The 25,502-nt window shown below is 44.5% G+C and overlaps 1 protein-coding gene across 1 annotated transcript in view; it reads left to right on the forward strand.

Annotated features, from left to right (window-relative positions):
- NAALADL1 (N-acetylated alpha-linked acidic dipeptidase like 1) overlaps positions 1-25,502 on the forward strand; it is a 93,268-nt gene that overhangs the window by 53,809 nt on the left and 13,957 nt on the right. Inside the window, exons 12-17 of the mRNA XM_040410250.1 lie at positions 4,942-5,009; positions 7,919-8,013; positions 10,127-10,217; positions 13,002-13,083; positions 13,226-13,399; positions 23,759-23,849. Coding sequence (XP_040266184.1) covers positions 4,942-5,009; positions 7,919-8,013; positions 10,127-10,217; positions 13,002-13,083; positions 13,226-13,399; positions 23,759-23,849 — 601 coding nt within the window. The remainder of the gene's footprint in view (positions 1-4,941; positions 5,010-7,918; positions 8,014-10,126; positions 10,218-13,001; positions 13,084-13,225; positions 13,400-23,758; positions 23,850-25,502) is intronic.

A 25,502-nucleotide genomic window follows, 5' to 3' on the forward strand; every position in this document is an offset into this window, starting at 1 on the left:
GTTTTGATAATGGCAAATTTGCCTTTTCAACTACAGTCATCAGGGTCTCTTTCATATCGATGCCACGAGTTCTGTCTGTTAACGGGACAATATCAAGTATCTCTTCTTTTATTGTACAGTTGTCTGATACAGACCGTACAAAAATTGGCCAACTGAGGCTTGTCTTGTATATCAGTAGACTCATCCAGTGCCATACTGAAATACTGGCATCTCTCAAGGTCAGAGTACAGCTGGGTTTCAACGGCACTGTTAATGTCTGATATTCGACTGTATGTCGTGAAAATTGGAGGTCTGAAACCATTCAATTCAAACGTTCTTCTTCTGGAGACAAGATTGCAATTGCGTCACTAAGGCAACTTTTCACAAATTCCCCTTCATTTTATGTTTTTTTGGCACGAGCGATATTCCATGCCAGTTGATAGGATGCAAGAGTGACAGTTTCTGAATGTTTTGTAAGCTTCTTAAAGTACTGAGTCAGTTGTTCCGAGTGGCGTTTCAATGCATTTAGCTTGTGTTTGCGAAGTTCGGTACCTGGCGGAAAGTCGTGGTCCATTTTAGCATGTTGTGAGGCAAAGTGGCGCTGAAGAGTTGAAGCTTTGAAATGTGATATTGCTGTCTGGCATATCAGACAGAATGGCTTCCCTTTCCTCTCAATGAAAAAATACAAATCCTCCCACTCCGGTAGAAATGTTCTGTGCTCATCTTCATATATTCATTTGGCACTTGACACTGCCATGTTTAGTGTGGGGACGTTGCAGCGTTCTCCTTACTGAGGGGTGGAGGCTGGCTTTGATTTTGTTTGGATTCCTAGTTTTATTTGGTTTCCTCCAATTATTTTTCATCCTATGTAAGACACACCTAGGTTTTAGAGGAGAAAAATATGAAAAAAAAAACAATCTTCATCAGACCTCCAAAATGAGACCCCTAATACTCAGATGAGACATCACAAATCAGACACCCCCATGCTCTGATCCCCCACAATGCTCATACAAGCCCCGGTGCTCAGATGATCTGACATGGGGGGTGTTATGAGCATGGGGTGTCTGATTTGTGGTGTCTTATGTGAGCACTGGGGGGCTTATTCTGTGGGTCTGATGAGGATCTGGGGGTCTTATCTGAGCTCATACTACCCCTATGTCAGATAAGACCCACATAATCAGTACTTAAATAAAAAAAACTGTGGACTGTTCTCCATGTGTAGGAGGCTTATCCTGCTGTTCCTCTGCTGCTACTGCTCTGAGGACTGTGGCGCCCTCTCCACAGTGACCTGACGTGCACAGGGTCAGGTCAGAGCGCGGGCCTGCACCTACTAACTGTCATTATAGTGACACCAAGCTTGTATGTATGTTTTTTTATTTATTTATTAGTTTTAATACTGGAAAAAAATAAAAGCTTTGGAAAAAATGATTTTCTTCTTTTCATCACTATATTCTGGCCCCTATAACTTTTTTTTATAGTTACGTGTGAGGGCCCATTTTTTTGGGGTGAACTGTAACTTTTATTGATACCAATTTCGTGTCAATTTGGTGTGTATCACATTTTTATTCATGTTTTCAAGCCCTCATACACAGGGCCGTTGTCACGCGGCCAAGACGGATCGAGACCGTGCACGACGGCAACGGCCGTGTGCACGAGGCATAGGCAGGTGAAGAGATGAAAAAATGGCAAATTGGCCGGGTGTTTGCTGTTTTAAAAGACAATATCGCCAACGAGTCGTACGGTGGTAGGGTAGTGGATAATCATGCTAATTAAGTGTAACTATTGGGAGGATGATTAAACAGGGGTGTATAATACTTCACATTAGTTTTTTTTATTTTTATTATTATTATTTTGTAGCATAAAATACGAGTGCAGCAGTGTCATTATCATTTGGAGGCAATTACAGTCATAAAAAGTGAATTTTGTGGCCATTTTGCATTGCCACTAGTGTTAAGCAAACTTCGGTTTACAAGTTTGGCGTACAAGGTTCGGGTTATCTAAGAATTCCGTTATGGATCCGCTGGTAACAAAATCCATAATGGAATTCTTACCCGAACCTTGTACGCCAAACTTGAAAACAGAAGTTTGCTCATCCCTAATTGCCACTTATCTGCCTCCCAAAAAAACTACATGGCCAACAGGTGAGCATACCAGAAGAGAATTTTCTTCCTTTGGCCATGATGTTTCTTGATAGGTTACAAAGTCGTTATGTTACTGCAGAAATACAAATATGGCTGACTGTCAAAATGTCCCTCTAAACCACTGTGACTGGGTTATCTTCCAGCCGCACATTGCGCCTCACATAGCTTACACTTCAAGCTGCAGGCAGCACTGATGACCTGCAAGCTTGTGGTTGAAGAAGTTGCCCATGGAGCGTTCAGTACAGTGAGCAATGTGCTCACCCTTAAAGCCACCTCCCGCTGCATCGGTCTTCTCTTCTTGCTCCTGCAAGGAGGCGGTGCTGATTAAGTCCCGCGCAGGACGTCCTCAAGCGTCAGGACGTTATCACTGTAGGCCTGCTGTGAGTACTTATTAGCGTGGTGCTGCAACTCTCGGCAGTGCTGCGCTTTACACTTTGTGACACCAAACCAATGAGGGGCGTTGTTGGACCCCATAAAGACAACAGGCCTGGGGTTGCCGACTATTATAATCCGCCACTGATTAGCTGGTCCGCTCCCCTGCGAGCCGCAGTGCTGCAGAGAGGAGGAGCCGCAAATGAAGTTGTAAGGAGCCGCGGGTTTGCCGCCCCTGCCATAGTGTGAAAAAGAGTGAGCACAAAAAGAATGTGGGGGTGGTGGAAGGTGGAATATTCTGCAGACTTGTCACCGCTATTTAATGCTGATTTGTGGGAATCAGCAGGTGTAGAGAAGTAGCGCCACTCCCCATGTAACCATTATTGGAACTAAATAACCGTTCGGTATAGATTCTCACACCAATGTCCAAGTGATAAGTGTAAACACGTCCACCATGGGATGGTCTACAGACAGGTGAGTATATGAGGATAAAATTATAATACAATAAAAAAAACAAGTGTGGGCCTGCATGGGTGCTACTGGGTAAGGATAACAGTTGCACTCACCAGAAAAGGTGCAATAGACCGGCACAAGTCAGTAGAAAATGTGTTCAGAACGTTGGAATGCTGCACCTCCTCACTGAAGCTGGAGAACTGCCCCAATGATAGTAGGAGGTAGACAGAAAATATGGGCTGACTAGGCCGCTATCCAAAAATAAGATGACACTTTATTGATTTAAAAAAAACATTAAAAATAAGGTTAAAAACGGAATAAAATTGGGCGAGTAGGACACGTTTTAGAGGCGGTCCGCCTCCTTCCTCAGATACCTACCTCAGAGAACATGCCGTATGCCATGTTCTTATCAGTTAAGGTCTCAATCAGTGCCCACTTACTGCTCTATAGTGCTGTGGCGTCAGCCGCATCACAGGAGGGAGGGACTTACATTATATGAGAAAATTGATGGGGTCGCTTATAATTAATGTCAGGCACATGGCGGTATTAAATTGATAACACCATGTGCCTGACATTAAGGGCTCATTTACACGACTGTGTTTTGCGCAAATTGTGGATCCGCAAAACACGGACACCGGTCCGTGTGCAGTCCGCCATTTGCGGACTGCACATGGTCAGCAATGTGATAGAAATGCTTATTCTTGTCCGCAATTGTGGACAAGAATAGGACATGCTTTATCTTTTTTTGCGGGGCTTCGGAATGGAAGCACGGATGCGGACAGCACACGGTGTGCTGTCCGCATCATTTGCGGCCTCCTTGAAATAAATGGGTCTGCAGAACCATTCATACGGTCGTGTGAATGAGCCCTAATGGTAAGTAACCCCAAGGTAATATGGTACATCACATAACAGTACCACTTAGGCCTCATGCACACGGCCGCTGTGCGGAAGTTCCGTGCATTGGGGACCGCAATTTGCGGTCCCCAATGCACGGGCAACATCTGTGCAGCTGCCGGGACGGATCGAGACCCATTAAACTTGAAAGGGTCCGTGATCGCTCCGCACGGTAAAAAATTAGAACATGTTCTATTTTTTTGTGGTGCCGAGGCACAGACAGAAACACCACGGAAACACTCCGTCGTGCTTCCGTGGGGTTCTGTGCCTCCGTTCCACCACAGCTCCGGATTGCGGACCCATTCAAGTGAAAAGGTCCGCATCCGTGATGCGGAATGCATAACTTAATCATGTCCTGACATACATCCAGAACATTTTGGGTGAGGTGGAGTGTTTTTTTTTTTTTTTATTAAAAAGTCCTTCACTTAAAAAGAAAAGAAAATTTGGCAGAAATCTCAAGAGTAGATTTTCCCCATGAAATGTTTTGCTATGGGGCCCTGTGATATCTCTGTACACCCCTACCTGTCTAGTCCAACTTTTTTTTTCTAATGTTTTTCTACCTTAAAGTCAATGAGAATTAATATAATCCATTGCCATCCAGGTTTTCATTTTTTGTCCCATTCACTTCAATAACGGTAAAAGCAATGTACATTTTTTTAACAGCATCTATTAAGAGCAATGACAACTGATGATTTTTAAAATTTGTCCAAATTTTTTTTGCTAGTACTTACTGGTAGTTCTGATCTTTTCTTAGAAACAAAAACCTGAGAAGAATGTTACTGAACTAATGTCAACTATACACCAGGAAAGGATTTCAGTGTAGTACGAGGTTAGAGGTTACAAAATTGGGCCCTTTGAAATTCTCTGGATAGCATTAAAATAATTAGGGCATATTCACATGCGGCAGAAATTTCTGCAACTGAAAGTTCCATACATGTAAATGGGATTGTTTCTGTGGAATTTGCATGGATTTCTGCAATGCCCTTTCAGATGAATGGGACAGTCACAGAAATGACTGCAACAAATCTGCTGCGTGTGAATGTTCCACAAAGATTTTCGTTTAGGATACTGACATTTTTTCTGCATTTTTATTTCTAACCAGCTAATGCAACACTAAGAGCTCAAGGGACGCCGCCGGTTCAGAATGTTATTTTCACTGCTGCAAAACAGGTAAAGTAATAGGAAAGCTATCAGCAACCTTAGGCACCCCGGCTGTCATGAAACTACAGCTCCCAGCATGCTCTATTCACTTCTATGGGAGATCTCAGAACAGCGGAGCAAGTGTGCATGTCGGGAGTTGTAGTTTCACAACAGCTGGAGTACCTTAATGGGTGGAATAGGATTAGGAAAACATGACTGCTTTCTTCTCAGAAACAGCACCACCCCTGTCCACAGGCCGTGTGTGGTATTGCAGCTCTGCTCTATTTACTCCAGTGGAGCTGGGCTGTAATACCAGATAAAACCACGGACAGGGGTGGTGATGTTTTTGGAAGAAAGCAGCCATGTTTTTCCAATCCTAGAAGTCCCTTTTACTGGAATTTAAGGCTCGCTTCCCATATATCAGTTGTGCCCTCAAGCTGTTTTGGTTGGGACCCGTACACAGCTGATATATGTGCAGAGATCCAGCTTCTGTACACTGATGGTGCCAAACAGGAAAATATAGCATGCAGCGTTTTTCTGTCTGGTGCTATTTGACATCCGGCGTCATAAGTGATGCGCCGAATGTATGTAAATTATCCCACAGGATCAGTTCTGGCTTCGGTTCCCCTCCGTCATTTTCTGCACCACGCCGAAGGGAAACTGAGCCTGATGGCAGTATATATATGTGTGAAATGGGCCTAATACACAAGAAACGGTGGGTTCACATATGTGTTGTATATTCCGTTATACCTTTCCATTATCACAGGGTTATAACAGAATATGGCCTCATGCACACGACCGTTGTGTGCATCCGTGTCCTTTGTTCCGTTTTCCGTGATTTTATGCGGACCCATTGACTTTCAATGGGTCCGTTGAAAACTGGGAAAATGCACCGTTGTTCATCCGCGTCCGTGATCCGTGTTTCCTGTCCGTCAAAAAAATATGACCTGTCACCGGTTCACGGACCCGTTCAAGTCAATGGGTCCGTGAAAAAACACGGATGCACACAAGATTGTCATCCGCGTCCGTGATCCGTGTCCGTGGCTACTTTCACACAGACGGATCCACAGATCCGTCTGCATAAAAGCTTTTTTAGATCTGAGTTTTCACTTCGTGAAAACTCAGATCCGACAGTATATTCTAACACAGAGGCGTTCCCATAGTGATGGGGACGCTTCAAGTTAGAATATACTACGAACTGTGTACATGACTGCCCCCTGCTGCCTGGCAGCACCCGATCTCTTACAGGGGGCTGTGATCAGCACAATTAACTCCTCAGGTGCCGCACCTGAGGGGTTAATTGTGCGTATCATAGCCCCCTGTAAGAGATCAGGTGCTGCCAGGCAGGAGGGGGAAGACCCCCCTCCCTCCCCAGTTTTAAATTCTTTGGTGACCAGTGCGGCCCCCCCTCCCTCCCCTGTATTTATAAGCTATAAGCAATACGCCGCACAGACCTTTCACTTACCAGTAGAAGGAGCGCCCGACCGTTCACAGACATCACAGGTAAGTATAATGCTTCTAAAATTGCTAAGTAACCATGGCAGCCAGGACTGCAGTAGCGTCCTGGTTGCCATGGTTACCGATCGGAGTCCCAGCGATTAAACTGGGACTCCGATCGGAACTCTCCGCTGCCACCAATGATGGGGGGGGGGGGATTTTAATTAGGAAAGGGGGAGAGGGGAGGCCGCACTGGCCACCAATGAATTAAATACTGGGGATGGAGGGAGGGGGGGCCGCACTGGCCACCAATTAATTAAATACTGGGGAGGGAGGGAGGGGGGGCCGCACTGGCCACCAATGAATGTAATACAGGGGAGGAAGGGGGGGCCGCACTGGCCACCAATGAATGTAATACAGGGGAGGGAGGGGGGGCCGCACTGGCCACCAATGAATTTAAAACTGGGGAGGGAGGGGGGTCTGCCCTCTCCTGCCTGGCAACACCTGATCTCTTACAGGGGGCTATGATACGCACAATTAACCCCTCAGGTGCGGCCCCTGTAAGAGATCGGGTGCTGCCAGGCAGCAGGGGGCAGTCATGTACACAGTTCGTAGTATATTCTAACTTGAAGCGTCCCCATCACAGAAGTTCGGGTTTGGGTACCAAACATGCTGATTTTTCTCACGCGCGTGCAAAACGCATTAGGCTACTTTCACACCTGCGTTAGGTGCGGATCCGTCTGGTATCTGCACAGACGGATCCGCACCTATAATGCAAACGCTTGTATCCATTAACAACGGATCCGTTTGCATTACCATGAACAAAAAAAAAAAAGTTTTATTATATATATTTTTTTGTTCATGATAATGCAAACGGATCCGTTTTGACTTACACTGAAAGTCAATGGGAGGCCGATCCGTTTTCAATTGCACCATATTGTGTCAGTGAAAACGGATCCGTCCCCATTGACTTGCATTGTAAGTCAGGACAGATCCGTTTGGCTCCGCATCGTCAGGTGGACATCAAAACGCTGCAAGCAGCGTTTTGGTGTCCGCCTCCAGAGCGGAATGGAGGCTGAACGGAGCCAAACCGATGCATTCTGAACTGGATCCTTATCCATTCAGAATGCATTGGGGCTAAACTGATCCGTTTTGGGCCGCTTGTGAGAGCCCTGAAACGGATCTCACACGCGGACCCAGAAACGCCAGTGTGAAAGTAGCCTTAAAATCTTTTGCACTCGCGCGGAAAAATCACGCATTTTCCCGTGACGCACCCGCATCTTATTCGGCCCAAATCCATGACGCCCGTGTCTAAGAGGCCTAAAGAAACAACATTTAGCAAATGAGGCAGTGGAAAAAATGGCCCAAGGGTCATTGAAGGGGGTTTAGGTGGAAACCCTTCTGTCCTGAGTGGGGGCCTGGTTTGATCCTTGCTGTGGGGCCCTTACTTCTCTACTCTGAACGCCACTGGTGGTAACCATTCCCTCTTATAATCTTCATAGGTGCAAACACCAGTCAGCTCTTCCCTGAGTGTCTACGACAACTGGATCCGTCATTTCAATCGAACCAGCACAATCTATAATGGACTGATACCTCAGTAAGTCCAATAACTATGTCTACGTAGCACATCTATACCTCTATTCACACTGTATCATCAGGTTTCTGATTTTTTGATGTCCAGAATAGTGCATGCTGCCATATTCCATCCTAAGGGCTCATGCATTCATTTCAATGGGGTTGCAAAAGATGCATCTGTATGCCGGTTCCACGGCCCCGTAAATAATTTTCCTATTCGGCCTCATGCACGGATCCGCAAAAAAACGGACGCCGCCTATGTGCCTTCCGCAATTTGCGGAACGGAACGGGTGGCCCATTGTAGAAATGCCTATTCTTGTCCGCAAAACGGACAAGAATAAAACATGCTATATTTTTTTTGCGGGGCTACGGAACGGAGCAACGGATGCGGACAGCACACGGAGTGCTGTCCGCATCTTTTGCGGCCCCATTGAAGTGAATGGGTCCGCATTCGAGCTGCAAAAACTGCGGCTCGGATGCAAACCAAAACAGCGGTCGTGTGTGTGAGCCCTTCTTGTCCGTTTTGTAGATCCACGATTTGCTGACCACAAAACACTTACAGTCACGTGCGTGAGGCCTTAAGAAAACATACAGACACCTGATTGTGAGCGCAAGGGAAAATAATAAAATCTACACAACACCTAACCCAAACCCGAACTTCTGTGAAGAAGTCCGGGTTCGGGTTTGGGTACCAAACATGCCGATTTTCTCACGCGCGTGCAAAACGCATTAAAATGTTTTGCACTCGCGCAGAAAAATCGCACATTTTCCCGCGACGCACCCGCATCTTATGACGCCCATGTGAAAGAGACCTTAGGCTTATTGCACACGACCGTATGGCTTTTTCAGTGTTTTACAGTCCGTTTTTCACAGAACCGTTGTTCTGTTTTTTGTTTCCGTTGTGTTTCCGTTTCTGTTCCGTTTTTCCATATGGCAGATACAGTAATTACAGAGAAAAAATTGGGCTGGGTATAAAATTTTCAATAGATGGTTCTGCAAAATTGGAACGGATACGGAAGACATACAGATGCATTTCCGTATGTGTTCCGTTTATTTGCGGAGCCATTGACTTGAATGGAGCCATGGAACGTGATTTGTGGGCAATAATAGGACATGTTTTATCTTTCAACGGAACGAAAAAACGGAAATACGGAAATGGAATGTATACGGAGTACATTCCATTTTTTTTGCGGAACCATTGAAATTAATGGTTCCGTATACGGAAGGCAAAAAACAGAAGAAAAAAACGATCGAAAAAAAAAAAAGTCGTGTGAAAGAGGCCTTACTTTCACACTAACGTTTTTTTTTTCTTCCGTTTACGGGCTGTTTCTTGCGTTCCGTATATGGTCCGTATACGGAACCATTCATTTCAATGGTTCTGCAAAAAGAATGGAATGTACTCCATATGCATTCCATTTCCGTATTTCCGTTCCGTTGAAAGATAGAACATGTCCTAGTATTGCCTGCAGATCACGTGCCATGGCTCCATTTAAGTCAATGGGTCCGCAAAAGAAAAAAAACAGAACACATACGCAAATGCATCCGTATGTCTTCTGTATCCGTTACGTTTTTGCGGAAACATCTATTGAAAATGTTATGCCCAGCCTCATTTTTTCTATGTAATTACTATATACTGTATATTCCATACGGAAAAACGGAACGAAAAAGAAAAGGGAACACAATGGAAACAAAAAACGGAACAACGGATCCGTAAAAAACACTGAAAAAGCCATACGGTCGTGTGAAGAAGGCCTTATCAATAAACTTCCCAGCATTATTTGATCGCAAAATGGAACACATTGGGGGACATTTATCAAAACAGGGGCAAAGGAAAACTGGCTTAGTTGCCCATAGCAACCAATCAGATCAACTTTTTTTTATTTTCCAAAGGAAAAGGTGGGATCTGATTGATTGCTATGGGCAACTAAGCCAGTATTGATAAATCTCCCCCATTGAACACTGTTCTGGCCTTCAAAAGTACTGGAGACCTGAAGGACTTCATTGACATGGATCTGGCATATCTGTCACGACTGCTAGAAATGCTGACTTGAAGAATTAATAAACCGTAACATTTCCTTTATTCCTGCTGCTTCATGTCTCTATGTATTCATTATATACCTCTGTTTTCCACATAGGTTGGGTACACTTGGTGCAGGCAGTGACTACGCCCCATTCCTTCACTATTTGGGCATCAGTTGCATGGACCTCGCATACACCTACGACAGGGTAACAGATCATAAAAGATCCTTCACACCGGCTTCAAGAAGCACTGAGCTACAAAAGGCTAAGGCCCCTTTCACACGAGCGAGTTTTCCCTCGCGGGTGCAATGCGTGACGTGAACGCATAGCACCGGCACCGAATCCTGACCCATTCATTTCAATGGGTCTGTGCACATGAGCGTTGTTTTTCACGCATCAGTTCTATATTCTGCGTTTTTCACGCAGCCCTGGCCCCATAGAAGTCAATGGGGCTTCAGTGAAAAACGCATTGCGTCCAGAAGCAGGTGCGGATGCGACACGTTTTTCACTGATGGTTGCTAAGAGATATTGTTTGTAAACCTTCAGTTTTCTATCACGCGCGTGAAAAACGCATTGCACCCGCGTGGAAAAAACTGAACAACTGAACGCAATCGCAGACCAACCTGATTGAACTTGCTTGCAAAATGGTGCGAGTTTCACTGAACGCATCCGGAGCCAATCCGTCACGCTTGTGTGAAAGAGGCCTAAAGCAATCAGACAAAAAGTTTAAAAAACCTGTAAATGCTTTGTATTACTCTCTGCTGCAGCCTGCACTAGGGTCAATTCACACTGTGAGGTGTATGTCGGGAAGATTTCCCCATATATACCATCGACAGATGACTCTATATAGGCATACATTGCCCAAGTAGAATACCGTACATTTTTAGTGGAGGCCTCTGTATGAAATTGCGCAGAAGACTGCATGGTCAGCACTTCTGACCAGAAGATGTAAAGGAGCAGTGTGGTGCAGGGGAGCATAGATCTTTCAACAGGGGCAGCGAACTGGGATGCAAAAAAAAAAAAAAAGCTGGACAGCTACTTTAAAGGGAATCTGTCAGCAGTTTTGACCATTCTAAACTGCTGGCAGCACTAGGTAGGGCAGTACAGAAATACCTTTTATGGAGCTTTTATTATCAGGTGTAGTGTGAATACAAACTTTTATTCTGCCAGATTCTGCTCCACCGCCTGTCTAAATATATGCCAGCTTCCTTGCCGGCGTAAATTTAGACCCTTTTCTACGCCTAAAATAGGCATACAAATGAGACTGACCTGCCAGCCCGCCCCCTTCTCCGTTCACACCATGCCCCCTTTTTTTAGACCTGGCGTGAGCAGGGAAAAGTCGCAGATTGCGGCCAGATATATACGCCAAAATTGCCATATATCTGTTAATAAATGACCCCCATAGTGTTTTTGGAGTATAATGTAGTTCCATGGGAGGCAGCCTGTTTATTGCTTCTTACTGGTAAAATGGCCTGCGTCTTCTCACAGACGACCAGCGCTCTATTCTATTAGGTCACTGCCACTTATAAAGAAAGGTAGCACCATTTACAATAGACGCATATTATGTGGCAAATGCCATACTCAGCTGCAAGAGATTTAAAGTGAACCTCCATCCTTTAGCATTATGTAATGTTTAGGTCTAAAATTCTGGGCCAATTCCTTTACAGTTGCTAGAAAAAGTATGTGAACCCTTTGGAATGATATGGATTTCTGCACAAATTGGTCATAAAATGTGATCTGATCTTCATCTAAGTCACAACAATAGACAATCACAGTCTGTTTAAACTAATAACACACAAAGAATTAAATGTTACCATGTTTTTATTGAACACACCATGTAAACATTCACAGTGCAGGTGGAAAAAGTATGTGAACCCTTGGATTTAATAACTGGTTGAACCTCCTTTGGCAGCAATAACTTCAACCAAACGTTTCCTGTAGTTGCAGATCAGACGTGCACAACGGTCAGGAGTAATTCTTGACCATTCCTCTTTACAGAACTGTTTCAGTTCAGCAATATCTGGGGATGTCTGGTGTCAGGACTCTGACTGGGCCACTCCAGAAGGCGTATTTTCTTCTGTTTAAGCCATTCTGTTGTTGATTTACTTCTCCATTTATAGACAATTTGTCTTACCGTGGACTGATGAACAGCAAGGCTTTTGGAGATACTTTTATAACCTTTTCCAGCTTTATGCAAGTCAACAATTCTTAATCGTAGGTCTTCTGAGAGCTCTTTTGTGCGAGGCATCATTCACATCAGGCAATGCTTCTTGTGAAAAGCAAACCCAGAACTGGTGTGTGTTTTTTATAGGGCAGGACAGCTGTAACCAACACCTCCAATCTCATCTCATTGATTGGACTCCAGTGGTACCTCACTCCAATTAGCTCTTGGAGATGTCATTAGTCTAGGGGTTCACATACTTTTTCCACCTGCACTGTGAATGTTTACATGGTGTGTTCAATAAAAACATGGTAACATTTGATTCTTTGTGTGTTATTAGTTCAAGCAGACTGTGATTGTCTATTGTTGTGACTTAGATGAAGATCAGATCACATTTTATGACCAATTTGTGCAGAAATCCATATCATTCCAAAGGGTTCACATACTTTTTTTTGCAACTGTATGTATCTTTATAGCAGTTGGAGCTATATTTTACTGGTACAAAGCTCCAAATTCCCTGAATAGACAGCATTTTTGTTGCCAGCATCCAACACTGAAGGGCGCTTACTGCGTACTGTATTAGTGTGGATACCAGTGTGTAACTGTCTGCAGTTAGCTCCTAAGCTCCCCCTTGTGGTGAATACTGGTAGCCAGAATGTTAGGCATTGACTGCCATTAAGTTAAATTAATTTATTTACCTACTTAGTTGAAAAACCACCGATAATGGTATTCGGGGGGTGAACTATGCTTTTCACTGTGTACCTGTGTGACTATTGTTATAAATTATAGGTAATTCTTGTATATTGTTATCTGTTTTCTCCACTCCGCAGAGCAAGTCATCTGCCCGTATCTATCCAGCTTATCACACTGCTTTTGACACGTTTGATTATACAGATAAGCATATTGATCCAGGTAAGAAAACCATCTGATCATGTAGAAGGGAAATCTATTCTTCCTTCCTCCTGGTGGCTCCATCCCTTCTGTATGTAGACCATTATCGGAGATGTATTCTACGGCTTCTTGTCAGACTCATGTCTTCTCCTTTTCCTTCTAGGATTTACCAGTCATCAAGCAGTGGCCCGCACGGCTGGTAATGTTCTACTGCGACTTGCAGACAGTCTCATCCTTCCACTTGGGCCAAGAGATTACTCAGAAACATTGGAAAACTACTACAAGACTGCTGAAACACAGTTTTCTGCCCAGCTCACAGCCAGGAGCATCTCTTTGGGTAATGAGAGCAAAATGATATGCATGTAAAAAAAAAAAAAAAAAGTCCATTGATTATACAGATGCCCTTAAAGAGGACCTGTCCCCTCTCCTGATGTGTCTTAGTGACTACTTGCATCCCCCATGTAATAGCAATTCTGGAGCATCTATTCTTATGACTCTATGTTGTGCCGTTCCTTTATTATTCCTACTAGAAGTTATGAATGCATAACAAAAAGTTTTCTTCGAAGGTCCAGATGGATGTTACCAGTTGGGGGTGTGTCCCTGCAGAGTCTGACACTATTCAATCAGTACTGCCAGTGTCAGACTATGCAGGTAGATGGGGGACGCAAGTAGTTACTAAACAGACATGTGTGGAGAGGTGATGAGTCCTCTTTAATGGCTAGGGTAGAGGGAGCCCATAAAAACCACAAAGTTCCAACCTGTCATCTTGCCCTTCCTTTATATGAGCCCTTCAAGCCATTCTGCAAAGCTAAACCTGGGCATGGGCATTAGACAGATTTAGGTTGACCTAATTTTCCTGTATAGGGGCTCATCTATGAAACCAAAACTATGAAATAAAAAAAATGCAAAATGTGTTTTTGCAACTTTTCCCCCCGATATTTGCAACTTTTGTGTCTCTTCGCCAATTCCTCATGAGTTCCATTTTCTAGATGAGAACGACAGATTACACCAGGATTATGGTTCATTTATGTGTTGCAACTTTTTTAAAATGTTGCAAAAAAGTTGAACCTCATGCCAGCTCATACCCAGGCTTACTTTATGACCCTGATCTAAAACACAGATTCCTTTGGTGTCTGGCCAAATTGCTAGTTTGTAAGGCTGAGTTCACACTTCAATTATTTGGTCAGTCATTTCCCTCAGTAAGGGCTCATGCACATGGTCTTTGCACGGCCGTGCCCGTATTGCGGCCCGCAAACAGCAGGTTCGCAATACACGTACACCGGTCGTGAGTCCATTTACTTGAATGGGTCCGCAATCTGGAAGGTCAGTGCGGAATGGAGGCACGGAACCTCTACATGCCTCCACACCGCAAAAAAAGTAGCGCATGCATTACTTTTTTGAGGTGCTGACCATCAGATGCGGATCACGGACCCCTTTCAAGTGAATGGGTCTGTGATCCGCATGCGGCGACCCTGCGGTCGGTGCCCATGCATTGCGGACCCCAATTTGCGGTCCGTAGCACGGGCCCGGCCGGCACATGTTCGTATGCATGAGTCCTTAGGCCTCTTTCACACGGGCGTTCCGTGTGAGGGCCGGACAAGATGCGGGTGCGTTGCGGAAAATGCACAATTTTTTCAGCGCGAGTGCAAAGCGTTTTAATGCGTTTTGAACGCGCGCGATATAAATTGGCATGTTTGGTACCCAGACCCGAACATGGACTTCTTCACAGAAGTTCGGGTTTGGGATCGGTGTTGTGTAGATTTTATTATTTTCCCTTATAACATGGTTATAAGGGAAAATAAAAGCATTCTTAATACAGAATGCTTACTAAAATGTCCATTGAGGGGTTAAAAATTATAAACAAATTTAACCCACCCCATCCACTTTCTTCAGGACCTGGGTAAAGGACCTTTGATGATGTCCGTGCGCTCATCACATGGTCCATCAGGTCCAGTTCAGTGAAACTTGCACCTTCTTGCACGAAAGTTCAGTCAGTTTTGTCTGCAATTGCGTTCAATGTGCTTTGATGCGTTTTTCCCGCGCGTGATAAAAAACTGAAGGTTTACAAACAACATCTCCTAGCAACCATCAGTGAAAAACGCATCGCACCCGCACTTGCTTCCAGATGCATTCACTTCTATGGAGCCAGGGCTGCGTGAAAAACTCTGAGGCTGGGTTCACACTTGAGCGTTTTACAGCGCGTTCAAACGCGCTGTAAAACGCTCAACACATGAAAACCAATGCTTCCCTATGGCCCTGGTTCTCACTTGAGCGTTTTACAGCGCGTTTGAACGCGCTGAAAAACGCCCTACGCTCAAACAAGTTCTTGAGCTTCTTTGGGGCGTTTTGACGCGCGTTTGTGGCCATAGGACACTGCAGTCAATCACACAAACGCGCGTTTACTATTGCAAAAAACGCGCATAAAAACGTGCATTAAACGCGCATATAAAATGCGCTCAAGTGTGAACCCAGCCTTAATATAGAACATGCTGCGTTTTTCACGCAATGCAGAACTGATGCGTGAAAAAAATGTACACAGACCCATTGAAATCAATGGGTCAGGATTCAGTGTGGGTGCTATACGTTCACGCCACACTTTGCACCCGCACGGAAAACTCGCTCGTGTTAAATGGGCCTTAGGCCTCTTTCACACGACCGTTGTGTGCACCCGTGGCCGTTGTGCCGTTTTCCGTTTTTTTTTCGCGGACCCCATGACTTTCAATGGGTCCGTGGAAAAACGGAAAATGCACCGTTTTGCAGCCGCATCCGAGATCCGTGTTTCCTGGCCGTGAAAAAAATATGACCTGTCCTATTTTTTTCACGGCCAACGGTTCACGGACCCATTCAAGTCAATGGGTCCGTGAAAGAACACGGATGCACACAAGATTGGCATCCGTGTCCGTGATCCGTGGCCGTAGGTTAGTTTTTATACAGACGGATCCGAAGATCCGTCTGCATAAAAGCTTTTTCATAGCTGAGTTTTCACTTCGTGAAAACTCAGAACCGACAGTATATTCTAACACAGAAGCGTTCCCATGGTGATGGGGACGCTTCTAGTTAGAATACACTACAAACTGTGTACAAGACTGCCCCCTGCTGCCTGGCAGCACCCGATCTCTTACAGGGGGCCGTGATCAGCACAATTAACCCCTTCAGGTGCGGCACCTGAATGGGTTAATTGTACTATCATATCCCCCTGTAAGAGATCAGGGCTGCCAGGCAGCAGGGGGCAGACCCTCCCCCCCTCCCCAGTTTGAATATCATTGGTGGCCAGTGCGGCCCCCCCCCCTCTATTGTAATAATAGGTTGGTGGCCAGTGCGGCCCCCCCCCTCCCTCTATTGTAATTATTCGTTGGTGGCACAGTGTGCGGCCCCCCCCCCCTCCCTCCCTCTATTGTAATAATTCGTTGGTGGCACAGTGTGTGCCCCCCCCCCTCCCTCTATTGTAATAATTCGTTGGTGGCACAGCGTGCGCCCCCCATCGGCCCCCCCTCCCTCTATAGCATTAACAACATTGTTGGCCAGTGTGCGGCCTCCCATCTCCCCCCCCCCCCCCCCCCCCCCCATCATTGGTGGCAGCGGAGTTCCGATCGGAGTCCCAGTTTAATCGCTGGGGCTCCGATCGGTAACCATGGCAACCAGGACGCTACTACAGTCCCGGTTGCCATGATTACTTAGCAATAGTACAATAGTAGAAGATTCATACTTACCTGCTGGTGGCTGCTGCGATGTTCGTGTCCGGCCGGGAGCTCCACCTACTGGTAAGTGACAGGGTCTGTGTGGCGCATTGCTAAATGAACTGTCACTTACCAGTAGGAGGAGCTCCCGGCCGGACACGAACATCGCAGATCCCAGGTAAGTATGAATCTTTTACTATTGTACTATTGCTAGTAACCCGCTGCCACCAATGATCGGGGGGGGGGGGGGGGGGGAGATGGGAGGCCGCACACTGGCCACCAATGTTGTTAATGCTATAGAGGGAGGGGGGGCCGATGGGGGGCGCACACTGTGCCACCAACGATTTATTACAATAGAGGGAGGAAGGGGGGGGGCCGCACTGGCCACCAATGATATTCAAACTGGGGAGGGGGGGTCTGCCCCCTGCTGCCTGGCAGCCCTGATCTCTTACAGGGGGATATGATAGTACAATTAACCCCTTCAGGTGCGGCACCTGAGGGGTTAATTGTGCTGATCACGGCCCCCTGTAAGAGATCGGATACTGCTAGGCAGCAGGGGGCAGTCATGTACACAGTTTGTAGTATATTCTAACTAGAAGCGTCCCCATCACCATGGGAACGCCTCTGTGTTAGAATATACTGTCGGAAATGAGGTTTCACGATCTAACTCATATCCGACAGTATATTCTAACATAGAGGTGTTCCCATGGTGATGGGGACGCTTCAAGTTAAAATATACCATCGGATTGGAGAAAACTCTGATCCGATGGTATAATAGGGACTCCAGACTTTACATTGAAAGTCAATGGGGACGGATCCGTTTGAAATGGCACCATATTGTGTCAACGTCAAACGGATCCGTCCTCATTGACTTGCATTGTAATTCAGGACGGATCCGTTTGGCTCCGCACGGCCAGGCGGACACCAAAACCACTTTTTTTTCATGTCCGAGGATCCTCCAAAAATCAAGGAAGACCCACGGACGAAAAAACGGTCACGGATCACGGAAAAACGGGACCCCGTTTTGCGGACCGTGAAAATATACTGTCGTGTGCAATAAGCCTTATTGTGAGCCAGGTGCGAGTCAAAAACTCAGAACAGGTGCAAATCAAATCATTATACCTGATCTCTGTGTAGGCTCCACTGCTGGTTCTGGCTCACAGTGACTGATGGAAATAACTGATCAAATAACTGTGAACTCAGACTTAGGCCTCATGCACACGACCGTTGTTGGGTTCCGTGTCCGTTCTTCCATTTTCCGTGATTTTCTGCGGACCCATTGACTTTCAATGGGTCCGTTGAAAACTCGGATAAAGCACCGTTTGTCATCCGCGTCCGTGTTTCCAGTCCGTGAAAAAAATAGGACCTGTCCTATTTTTTTCACGGACAACGGTTCGCGGACCCATTCAAGTCAATGGGTCTGTGAAAAAACACGGAGGCACACAAGATTGTCATCTGCGTCCGTGATCCGTGTCTGTTCTTTTTCCCATCATTTTCAAGGCAAACTTGACTTATATTTTTTCTTCACTTTTCATGTCTGTTGATCCTCCAAAAATCAAGGAAGAGACACGGAAAAAAAAACGGAAAAAACGGAACCCCGTTTTGCGGACCGCGAAAAAATACTGTCGTGTGCATGAGGCCTTAGGCCTCATGCACACGACCGTTGTGTGCATCCGCGTCTGTTCCGTAATTTTTCACAGTTTAGCGGAGGTCCCATTCATTTCTATGGAGCTGTGAAAAAAAACTGATAGTCCTCCGTTTTTTCTCCGCGTCCGTGGTCCGTGATTTCAGTCCGTCAAAAAAATATAACCTGTCCTATTCTTGTCAGTGGAAAACGGAGGACGGACCCATTCAAGTCAATGGGTCCGTCAAAAAAAACGGATGCACAACTGGTATGTTATCCGTGTCCGCGTCCGTGTCTGTTTTTTTTTACAAGACCTTGGTGCAATAAAATTACACTTTTCATTAACCTTCATTAACCTTAACATTAAAAAAAAGGAAGACACAAGGAAACACAACTGAAGCAAAATCGGACACGGACCACTGAAGCCAAATCACTGACAGTGAAAAAACACTTTCGTGTGCATGAGTTCCATATACGGGCCATTTTTGGCGTTTCGTATATGGTCCGTATACGGAACCATTCATTTCAATGGTTTCGCAAAAAAAACGGAATGTACTCCGTATGCATTCAGTTTCCGTTTTTCCATTCCGTTGAAAGATAGAACATGTCCTATTATTGCCCGCAAATCACGGTCCGTGGCTCCATTCAAGTCAATGAGTCCGCAAAAAAAGCGGAACACATACGGAATGTACTCCGTATGTCTTCCGTATCCGTTCCGTTTTTGTGGAACCATCTATTGAAAATTTTATGCCCAGCCCAATTTTTTCTGTGTAATTACTGTATATGCCATACGGAACTGAAAAACGGAATGGAAACGGAAACACAACGGAAGAACAAGTGAAAAACGGACGGCAAAACACTGAAAAAGCCATACGGTCGTCTCCATTCACACGTCCGCAATTCTGTTCCACATTTTGCGGGTCCGCAATTCCGATCCCGAAAAAAATAGAACAGGTCCTATTCTTGTCCGCAATTGCGGACAAGAATAGGCATTTTCTATTAAGTGTCGGCGATGTGCGGTCCGCAAAATGCGGAACGCACATTGCCGGTGTCCATGTTTTGCGGATCCGCAAAACACACACGGACGTCTGAATGGAGCCTTAGAGCTGCGGTCTGCAAAACATGTATCTGCAAAAAATATGGATAACGTCTGTGTGACATCCATATTGCATCAGTTTTTTTGCAGATCCATTGTAACAATGCGTATCCTTGTCCGCCAAACAGACAAAAATAAGACATGTTCTATCTTTTTTGCGGAATGGCCATGCGGACATACGGAAATGGAATGCACACAGAGTCATTTCTGTGTTTTTTGCAGACCCATTGAAGTGAATGGTTTCGCATAAGGAGCACACAAAAAAATGGAACGGACAAGGAAAAAAATTACGGTTGTGTGCATGAGTCCTTAGAGGACAACACAATTATTAAAATATCCATGCCTAGGCTGCAAATAACATACAAATCACAGATGTTAATACATTTATGTCCAAGTGTTACATCTTAGCAGTATATTAAATAGGTCATTAATAACAGATCGGGTGTCGGACCCCCGCCGATCTGATAGTGATGGCCCATCCGCTGGTTGGAGAGAAGGCCATGCACCATGCCAGTGCTGCCTTCCTTTCATTGTTCACCTGCTCGCCATCGAGCAGTGGTGAGCAGGTGTAATTACATCTCAGCTGTCCCGTTCACTTTAATGGAATGGATTCTTAAAATTACGACTGTTCGCTGACACGGTACGCGCCTTCTCTTTAAACAGCTGATTGTCAAGGGTGCCGGGTGTCGGACAAACACCAATATGATATTGATGACCTGAGGATAGGTCATCAATATTAAAATCCAGGAAAACCCCTTTAACTCTTCGAATACCGGAGGATTTTTCATTTTCGTCTTCACAGAGACATAACTTTTTTAGTTTTCAGTTCACACAGAGGTCTTGTGTTGGACAGGTTACACTTTCTAATGCTACCATTTAATATGCATACAATGCAGTGGGAAGCAGGAAAAAAAAATCCAAATGTTTTCATGTTTTGTCCTTACAGTGTTCCCTATGCGGCAAAACTGACCTGTGCCCTTTATTCTCTGGGTCAGTACGATTACAAAAATACCACATTTGTGTAGGTTTTTCTCTGTTTTAACACTGGAAAAAAAAATCTAAACTTTGAACAAAAATATTTTTTTACATTTCCATATTCTGACCCCCATAACTTTTTTAAAGTTATGTCTAGCGGGCTATATTAGGATTTTTTTTTGCGGAACGATCTGTAGTTTTTATTGATACCATTTTGGAGTGTATGTGACTTTTTTAATCACATTTTATAAAAAAAAATTTGGGTTAGTGAAGCACTGAAAAATTGGTGAATCAGCCACTTAGATTTTTTTTCCGTTATGCCATTTGCCGTGTGGGATGAATATTTTTATGTTTCAATAGTACGGGTGTTTTTAGACGCGGCGATGGCCCCTTTACACCCAAGCAACTCCCTAATCTCGTAATCTGTTCAGTTCCCAAAAGAGCTGGCATGGCTGTAGTGTTGGAATTAGATGTTGTGGCACAGTTTTCTTGGCTTCCCATTTTTGCAGCAAGAGGTCGGCCATGTGCTGTGGATCAGCTCCATAATGTGCCATGTCTGTGTAGAATTGATGTGGTCTAATTTGGTAGAACACCTGTTCCAAATTATACCTGTGTCAAATCCTGTGTGCCCCATAGTCATTATGTATACGGTATACAGAGTCCCTGCATCTCCTTACTATTGAAGCATAAGCAGTCTGGATTTATATGGAATCTGACAGGGAATACTTTATGCCTCTGTATAAATAATTTCAGGCATTTAGAAGTACTAGGAATGTGTCTTGGGTCAGGAAGACGTGGTTCTCAAAAAACCCTTGGGATTGTCACGCCTTGCCCTGTGAAAGTGCGGCGATCTGTCAGACTGGCTGCACATGTCTGACTCTTCTCTTTGTTTTGGTTTGGGTTTGAGCTGGATCCACCTTCCCTCAGGTGCACTGGGTTGATTGTTAGCGAGGCTATTTATTCCTCTTTCTCCCAGTGGACTGTACGGGTTATAGTTCATTCCTGTGGGCTTTGGCTGTGTTGTGGATTGGCTGCTCCAGCTCAGCTCAAGATAAGTCCTCTCTGTTTCTTACCTTGGTATCTTTTATCTAGGCCTCTAGGGAGACGCTTGCTTCCTCCTGTTTGAAGAAGCAGGTCGCCTCTTCCCCTTTCCCTACTGCTCAGGGTTTTCCCAGGGTGTATAGATTTAGGCACGAGGGCATGTGCATATGCACCATAAGGGTATGCACATGTGCACAGCAGTATAGGGAAAGCCTTAGGGATCGCTAGGAGGTGACCCTTTTCTCCCTAGCTTTTGGGCCTGGTCAATTGTTCTGTTTTTTTTCCCCCCGTGTTTGGTTATTTCCCTGCTTACCTACCTACCGTGACAGGGATGTAGAGAAGAGTTTTGCCACTAGGTGGCAGCCCTGTTCTCTTGTCCATACGCCGATCATACAAATCACTGCAGGATCTGAAGAATACATGTAAATGTTCTCAAACTTTTTTTCTACTTGGTCCTCACTAGTCAAAAAATGGTGATGCTTTGTTTTGGTTTGGGTTTGAGCTGGATCCACCTTCCCTCAGGTGCACTGGGTTGATTGTTAGCGAGGCTATTTATTCCTCTTTCTCCCAGTGGACTGTACGGGTTATAGTTCATTCCTGTGGGCTTTGGCTGTGTTGTGGATTGGCTGCTCCAGCTCAGCTCAAGATAAGTCCTCTCTGTTTCTTACCTTGGTATCTTTTATCTAGGCCTCTAGGGAGACGCTTGCTTCCTCCTGTTTGAAGAAGCAGGTCGCCTCTTCCCCTTTCCCTACTGCTCAGGGTTTTCCCAGGGTGTATAGATTTAGGCACGAGGGCATGTGCATATGCACCATAAGGGTATGCACATGTGCACAGCAGTATAGGGAAAGCCTTAGGGATCGCTAGGAGGTGACCCTTTTCTCCCTAGCTTTTGGGCCTGGTCAATTGTTCTGTTTTTTTTCCCCCCGTGTTTGGTTATTTCCCTGCTTACCTACCTACCGTGACAGGGATGTAGAGAAGAGTTTTGCCACTAGGTGGCAGCCCTGTTCTCTTGTCCATACGCCGATCATACAAATCACTGCAGGATCTGAAGAATACATGTAAATGTTCTCAAACTTTTTTTCTACTTGGTCCTCACTAGTCAAAAAATGGTGATGCTTTGGCCTCAAGAGCGAACAAATACTACCGCACAGCACCCATATTACCTCTTGAAGAGCAGCAAACAAATGCCACAACGCAGTGCCCACCTAGCAGCACCAAATACCTAGGTGTAGCACAGCATGCCTCCCAAATAACACCACCTACCATAATGCAACATATAATACGTCCCAAAGCACCAAATACCACAACAGTACACAAATATTTCCACAACTTCTATAATGCAGCACAGAATACCCTCCCAAAAGTTCTAAACACCACAAAATATCTCTTTAGAACAGCCAAAGAAAAACCACAGAGCAGCACAAAATTCTTCCCTAGCAGTGCAAAATAAAAAAATGCAGCACCACTGCACACATTATTAATGGTAGCAACACTGTCCTCTTCCCACTCCTACCCCACTGGCAGCAGCATTGTCCCTCTCCGACTTCACCTCCAGTGGCAACAGCATTGCCCCACTTCCCTTACCTCCTCACAAGAAACAACACTGCCCCTTTCCATTCCTCCCCCATTGGCATTGGTAGTGTCCTGCTTTCCACCCCTCCTCCACTGATAGCCCCCTTTCCCAAATATCCTCTACTGGCAGCAGCATTGCTCCTCTTCCCTTTTCTCCCTCAGTGGCAGTAGCATTGTGAGCAGGAGCAGGAACAGATGAATACTAATGTGGGCATGGGGTAGCTGGCATTATTTTTAGGGGCAGGATGTGGCTGCAACTGTCATAAGGGAAACATGGTTTGATTGTAAGCAACATGAAATAGTAATTCAGCCAAAACTGGTACTTGTACTATTAATAGTGAAAACTTTTTCATTATTCCAGAAACAGGTGTAATGGTGGCCCAAAGGTTGAACCCAACCTACCAGGCATTTATGTTATATACTATTAATGTCCTATAAATGTCACTGGTAGGAATATCCCTTTAAGTTTTACTGTAACCCACCTGGAAAGGTTGGGCTCCCCTGCGCTAAGTCTTTGAATCGTTGTCTTCTGTCAAATGCATAAAAAGAAAATCAGTGTAGCTAAAAAGTATACATGTTTCTGGGGTGGTTCCATGGCCACCACTACTGGTTCTACAGTGCTTGTCAGCCATCTTTCTTCTCCAATTTGCATCTGTTAAGAATGATTTTTATTGAGACAATGGATATTAATGAAGACCATCTGGGTTTCAGTGCCATTGAAGAATGCAATTGCAAGATACCAGAAATTTTCTGATGAGCTCGACAAGACAATTTCAGAGCTGAAGGATGCAGAAAAGACGACGTAAGTTTATATGTACAACATATCCTCACATGCAGCTTATTGATCATGTTCTATTTCACTCCAGTAGTCAATAACTTTTCTTACTGAGATTAAACCATGAATCCCCAGCTGTAAAATCCAAACCTCACATTTAGAGAACATATCATGTAGCAGTTAAAGCCGCATGCATTTTTGCCACATTTCACCTGTAAAAACCATAGAGCATCAGAGATTGTTTGCAAAAATGTTTTAACTGCTCCTCAACCGCCAAGTTTAAATACACCCTTATAGGCTACCTGCACACAGGGGGGTAAACACATATAAGATCCGCATGAATTTCCGTAAGGATTTATATGCTTTTTTGCAACATATCCGCACAAAAATCGGGTAGCGGGTTATTACAGGCAAAGGTTTGGTGCCTGGACATGGAAGTCGCGCGGCTCCGTCAGTGCACGGTCGTGGTTTGCGCTCACTCGGAGAAGCCTGTGACGTCACTTCTGCAACTACAGATGGTTGCAGAGACCACAATACCTATTAATAACGCGTATCGGACAGTGCGCTGTCCTTCGTCGGGAAGATTGATTGATCATACTAGGCACTACCCTATTATCTGCTTGCTCCTGTTTTCTCATAATCACTCTAATAGAGATGAATTAATTCAAATTTATTCCACCAAACATACTTTATAGTTATTATTGTTTTGGGTGTTTTTACAGTTTTTAGTCAAATGCAAATAGTTCTACCTCTGTATTCAGACCAGATGGTACCAGGGTATTCATATTAAAGATCCATTTAGTTTCCCCTCTAGACATATCTTTAATGATATCTCCTCCCCTTCTATTTTTCTTTACCACTTCTAACCCACAAAATTTTGATCCCATAAATTTTCCTTCATGTTTTTCCTTATAGTGACGCGATAATAGTTGCCCTCAAATTTCCTTTCAATGTTGTACACATGTTCTCCTATTCTTTCTTCATCTGTCTCTTTGTATGGCCAATATAAATTTTACTACAGGGGCATATTATAGCGTATATTACTCCCCAACTCCCACAAGTAATCAATTCTTCAATATTGCGTATATACAATCCCTCCGTATTCTTTATTCGCGTCTGAGCACTATTTCTTTGCGATTTTTCACCCTACACATTTTTTACATGGGAAAAAAACTTTTAATAGGCCTTCTACCTTTTGGTGTTTTACCTTCATAATACCAGTAGTTGTGCATTTGTTAGTAGATTCAATCGCATATCCATTATTTTTGCTTTGCAATAAATGAATTTTGGTGTAGAAGGGATAAATTCCCCTATTATTTTATCCTCCTTTAGAGTGTCCTAATACTTACACTATTTTCTTGAAGTACGATACTTGATTATTGTATGGTATGATAACAGATGGTATTGTAAAATCCTCTTCTCTTTTTTTCTTTTATTACCCTGTCTTCCAGTAACATCTGTCTATTTAATTGGCCTATTTCTGTTTATTGTTGTATCAATTTCTCCTGGTCATATCCCTTACTTTCAAATTTCTTTTGCATCAATTCTGCTGCCCTTTCATAATCAATTTCTGAGTTGTGTATTACCACTATTGGCGATTTTGGGGCTATGGGATCGGGGCCATCTATTTCATCATGTTCACTATAGGTTGTAAAAATTAATGCATTATTGTCTTGGTCA

The sequence above is a fragment of the Bufo bufo genome, chromosome 10, assembly GCF_905171765.1.
Source record: "Bufo bufo chromosome 10, aBufBuf1.1, whole genome shotgun sequence".
NCBI lineage: Eukaryota > Metazoa > Chordata > Amphibia > Anura > Bufonidae > Bufo > Bufo bufo.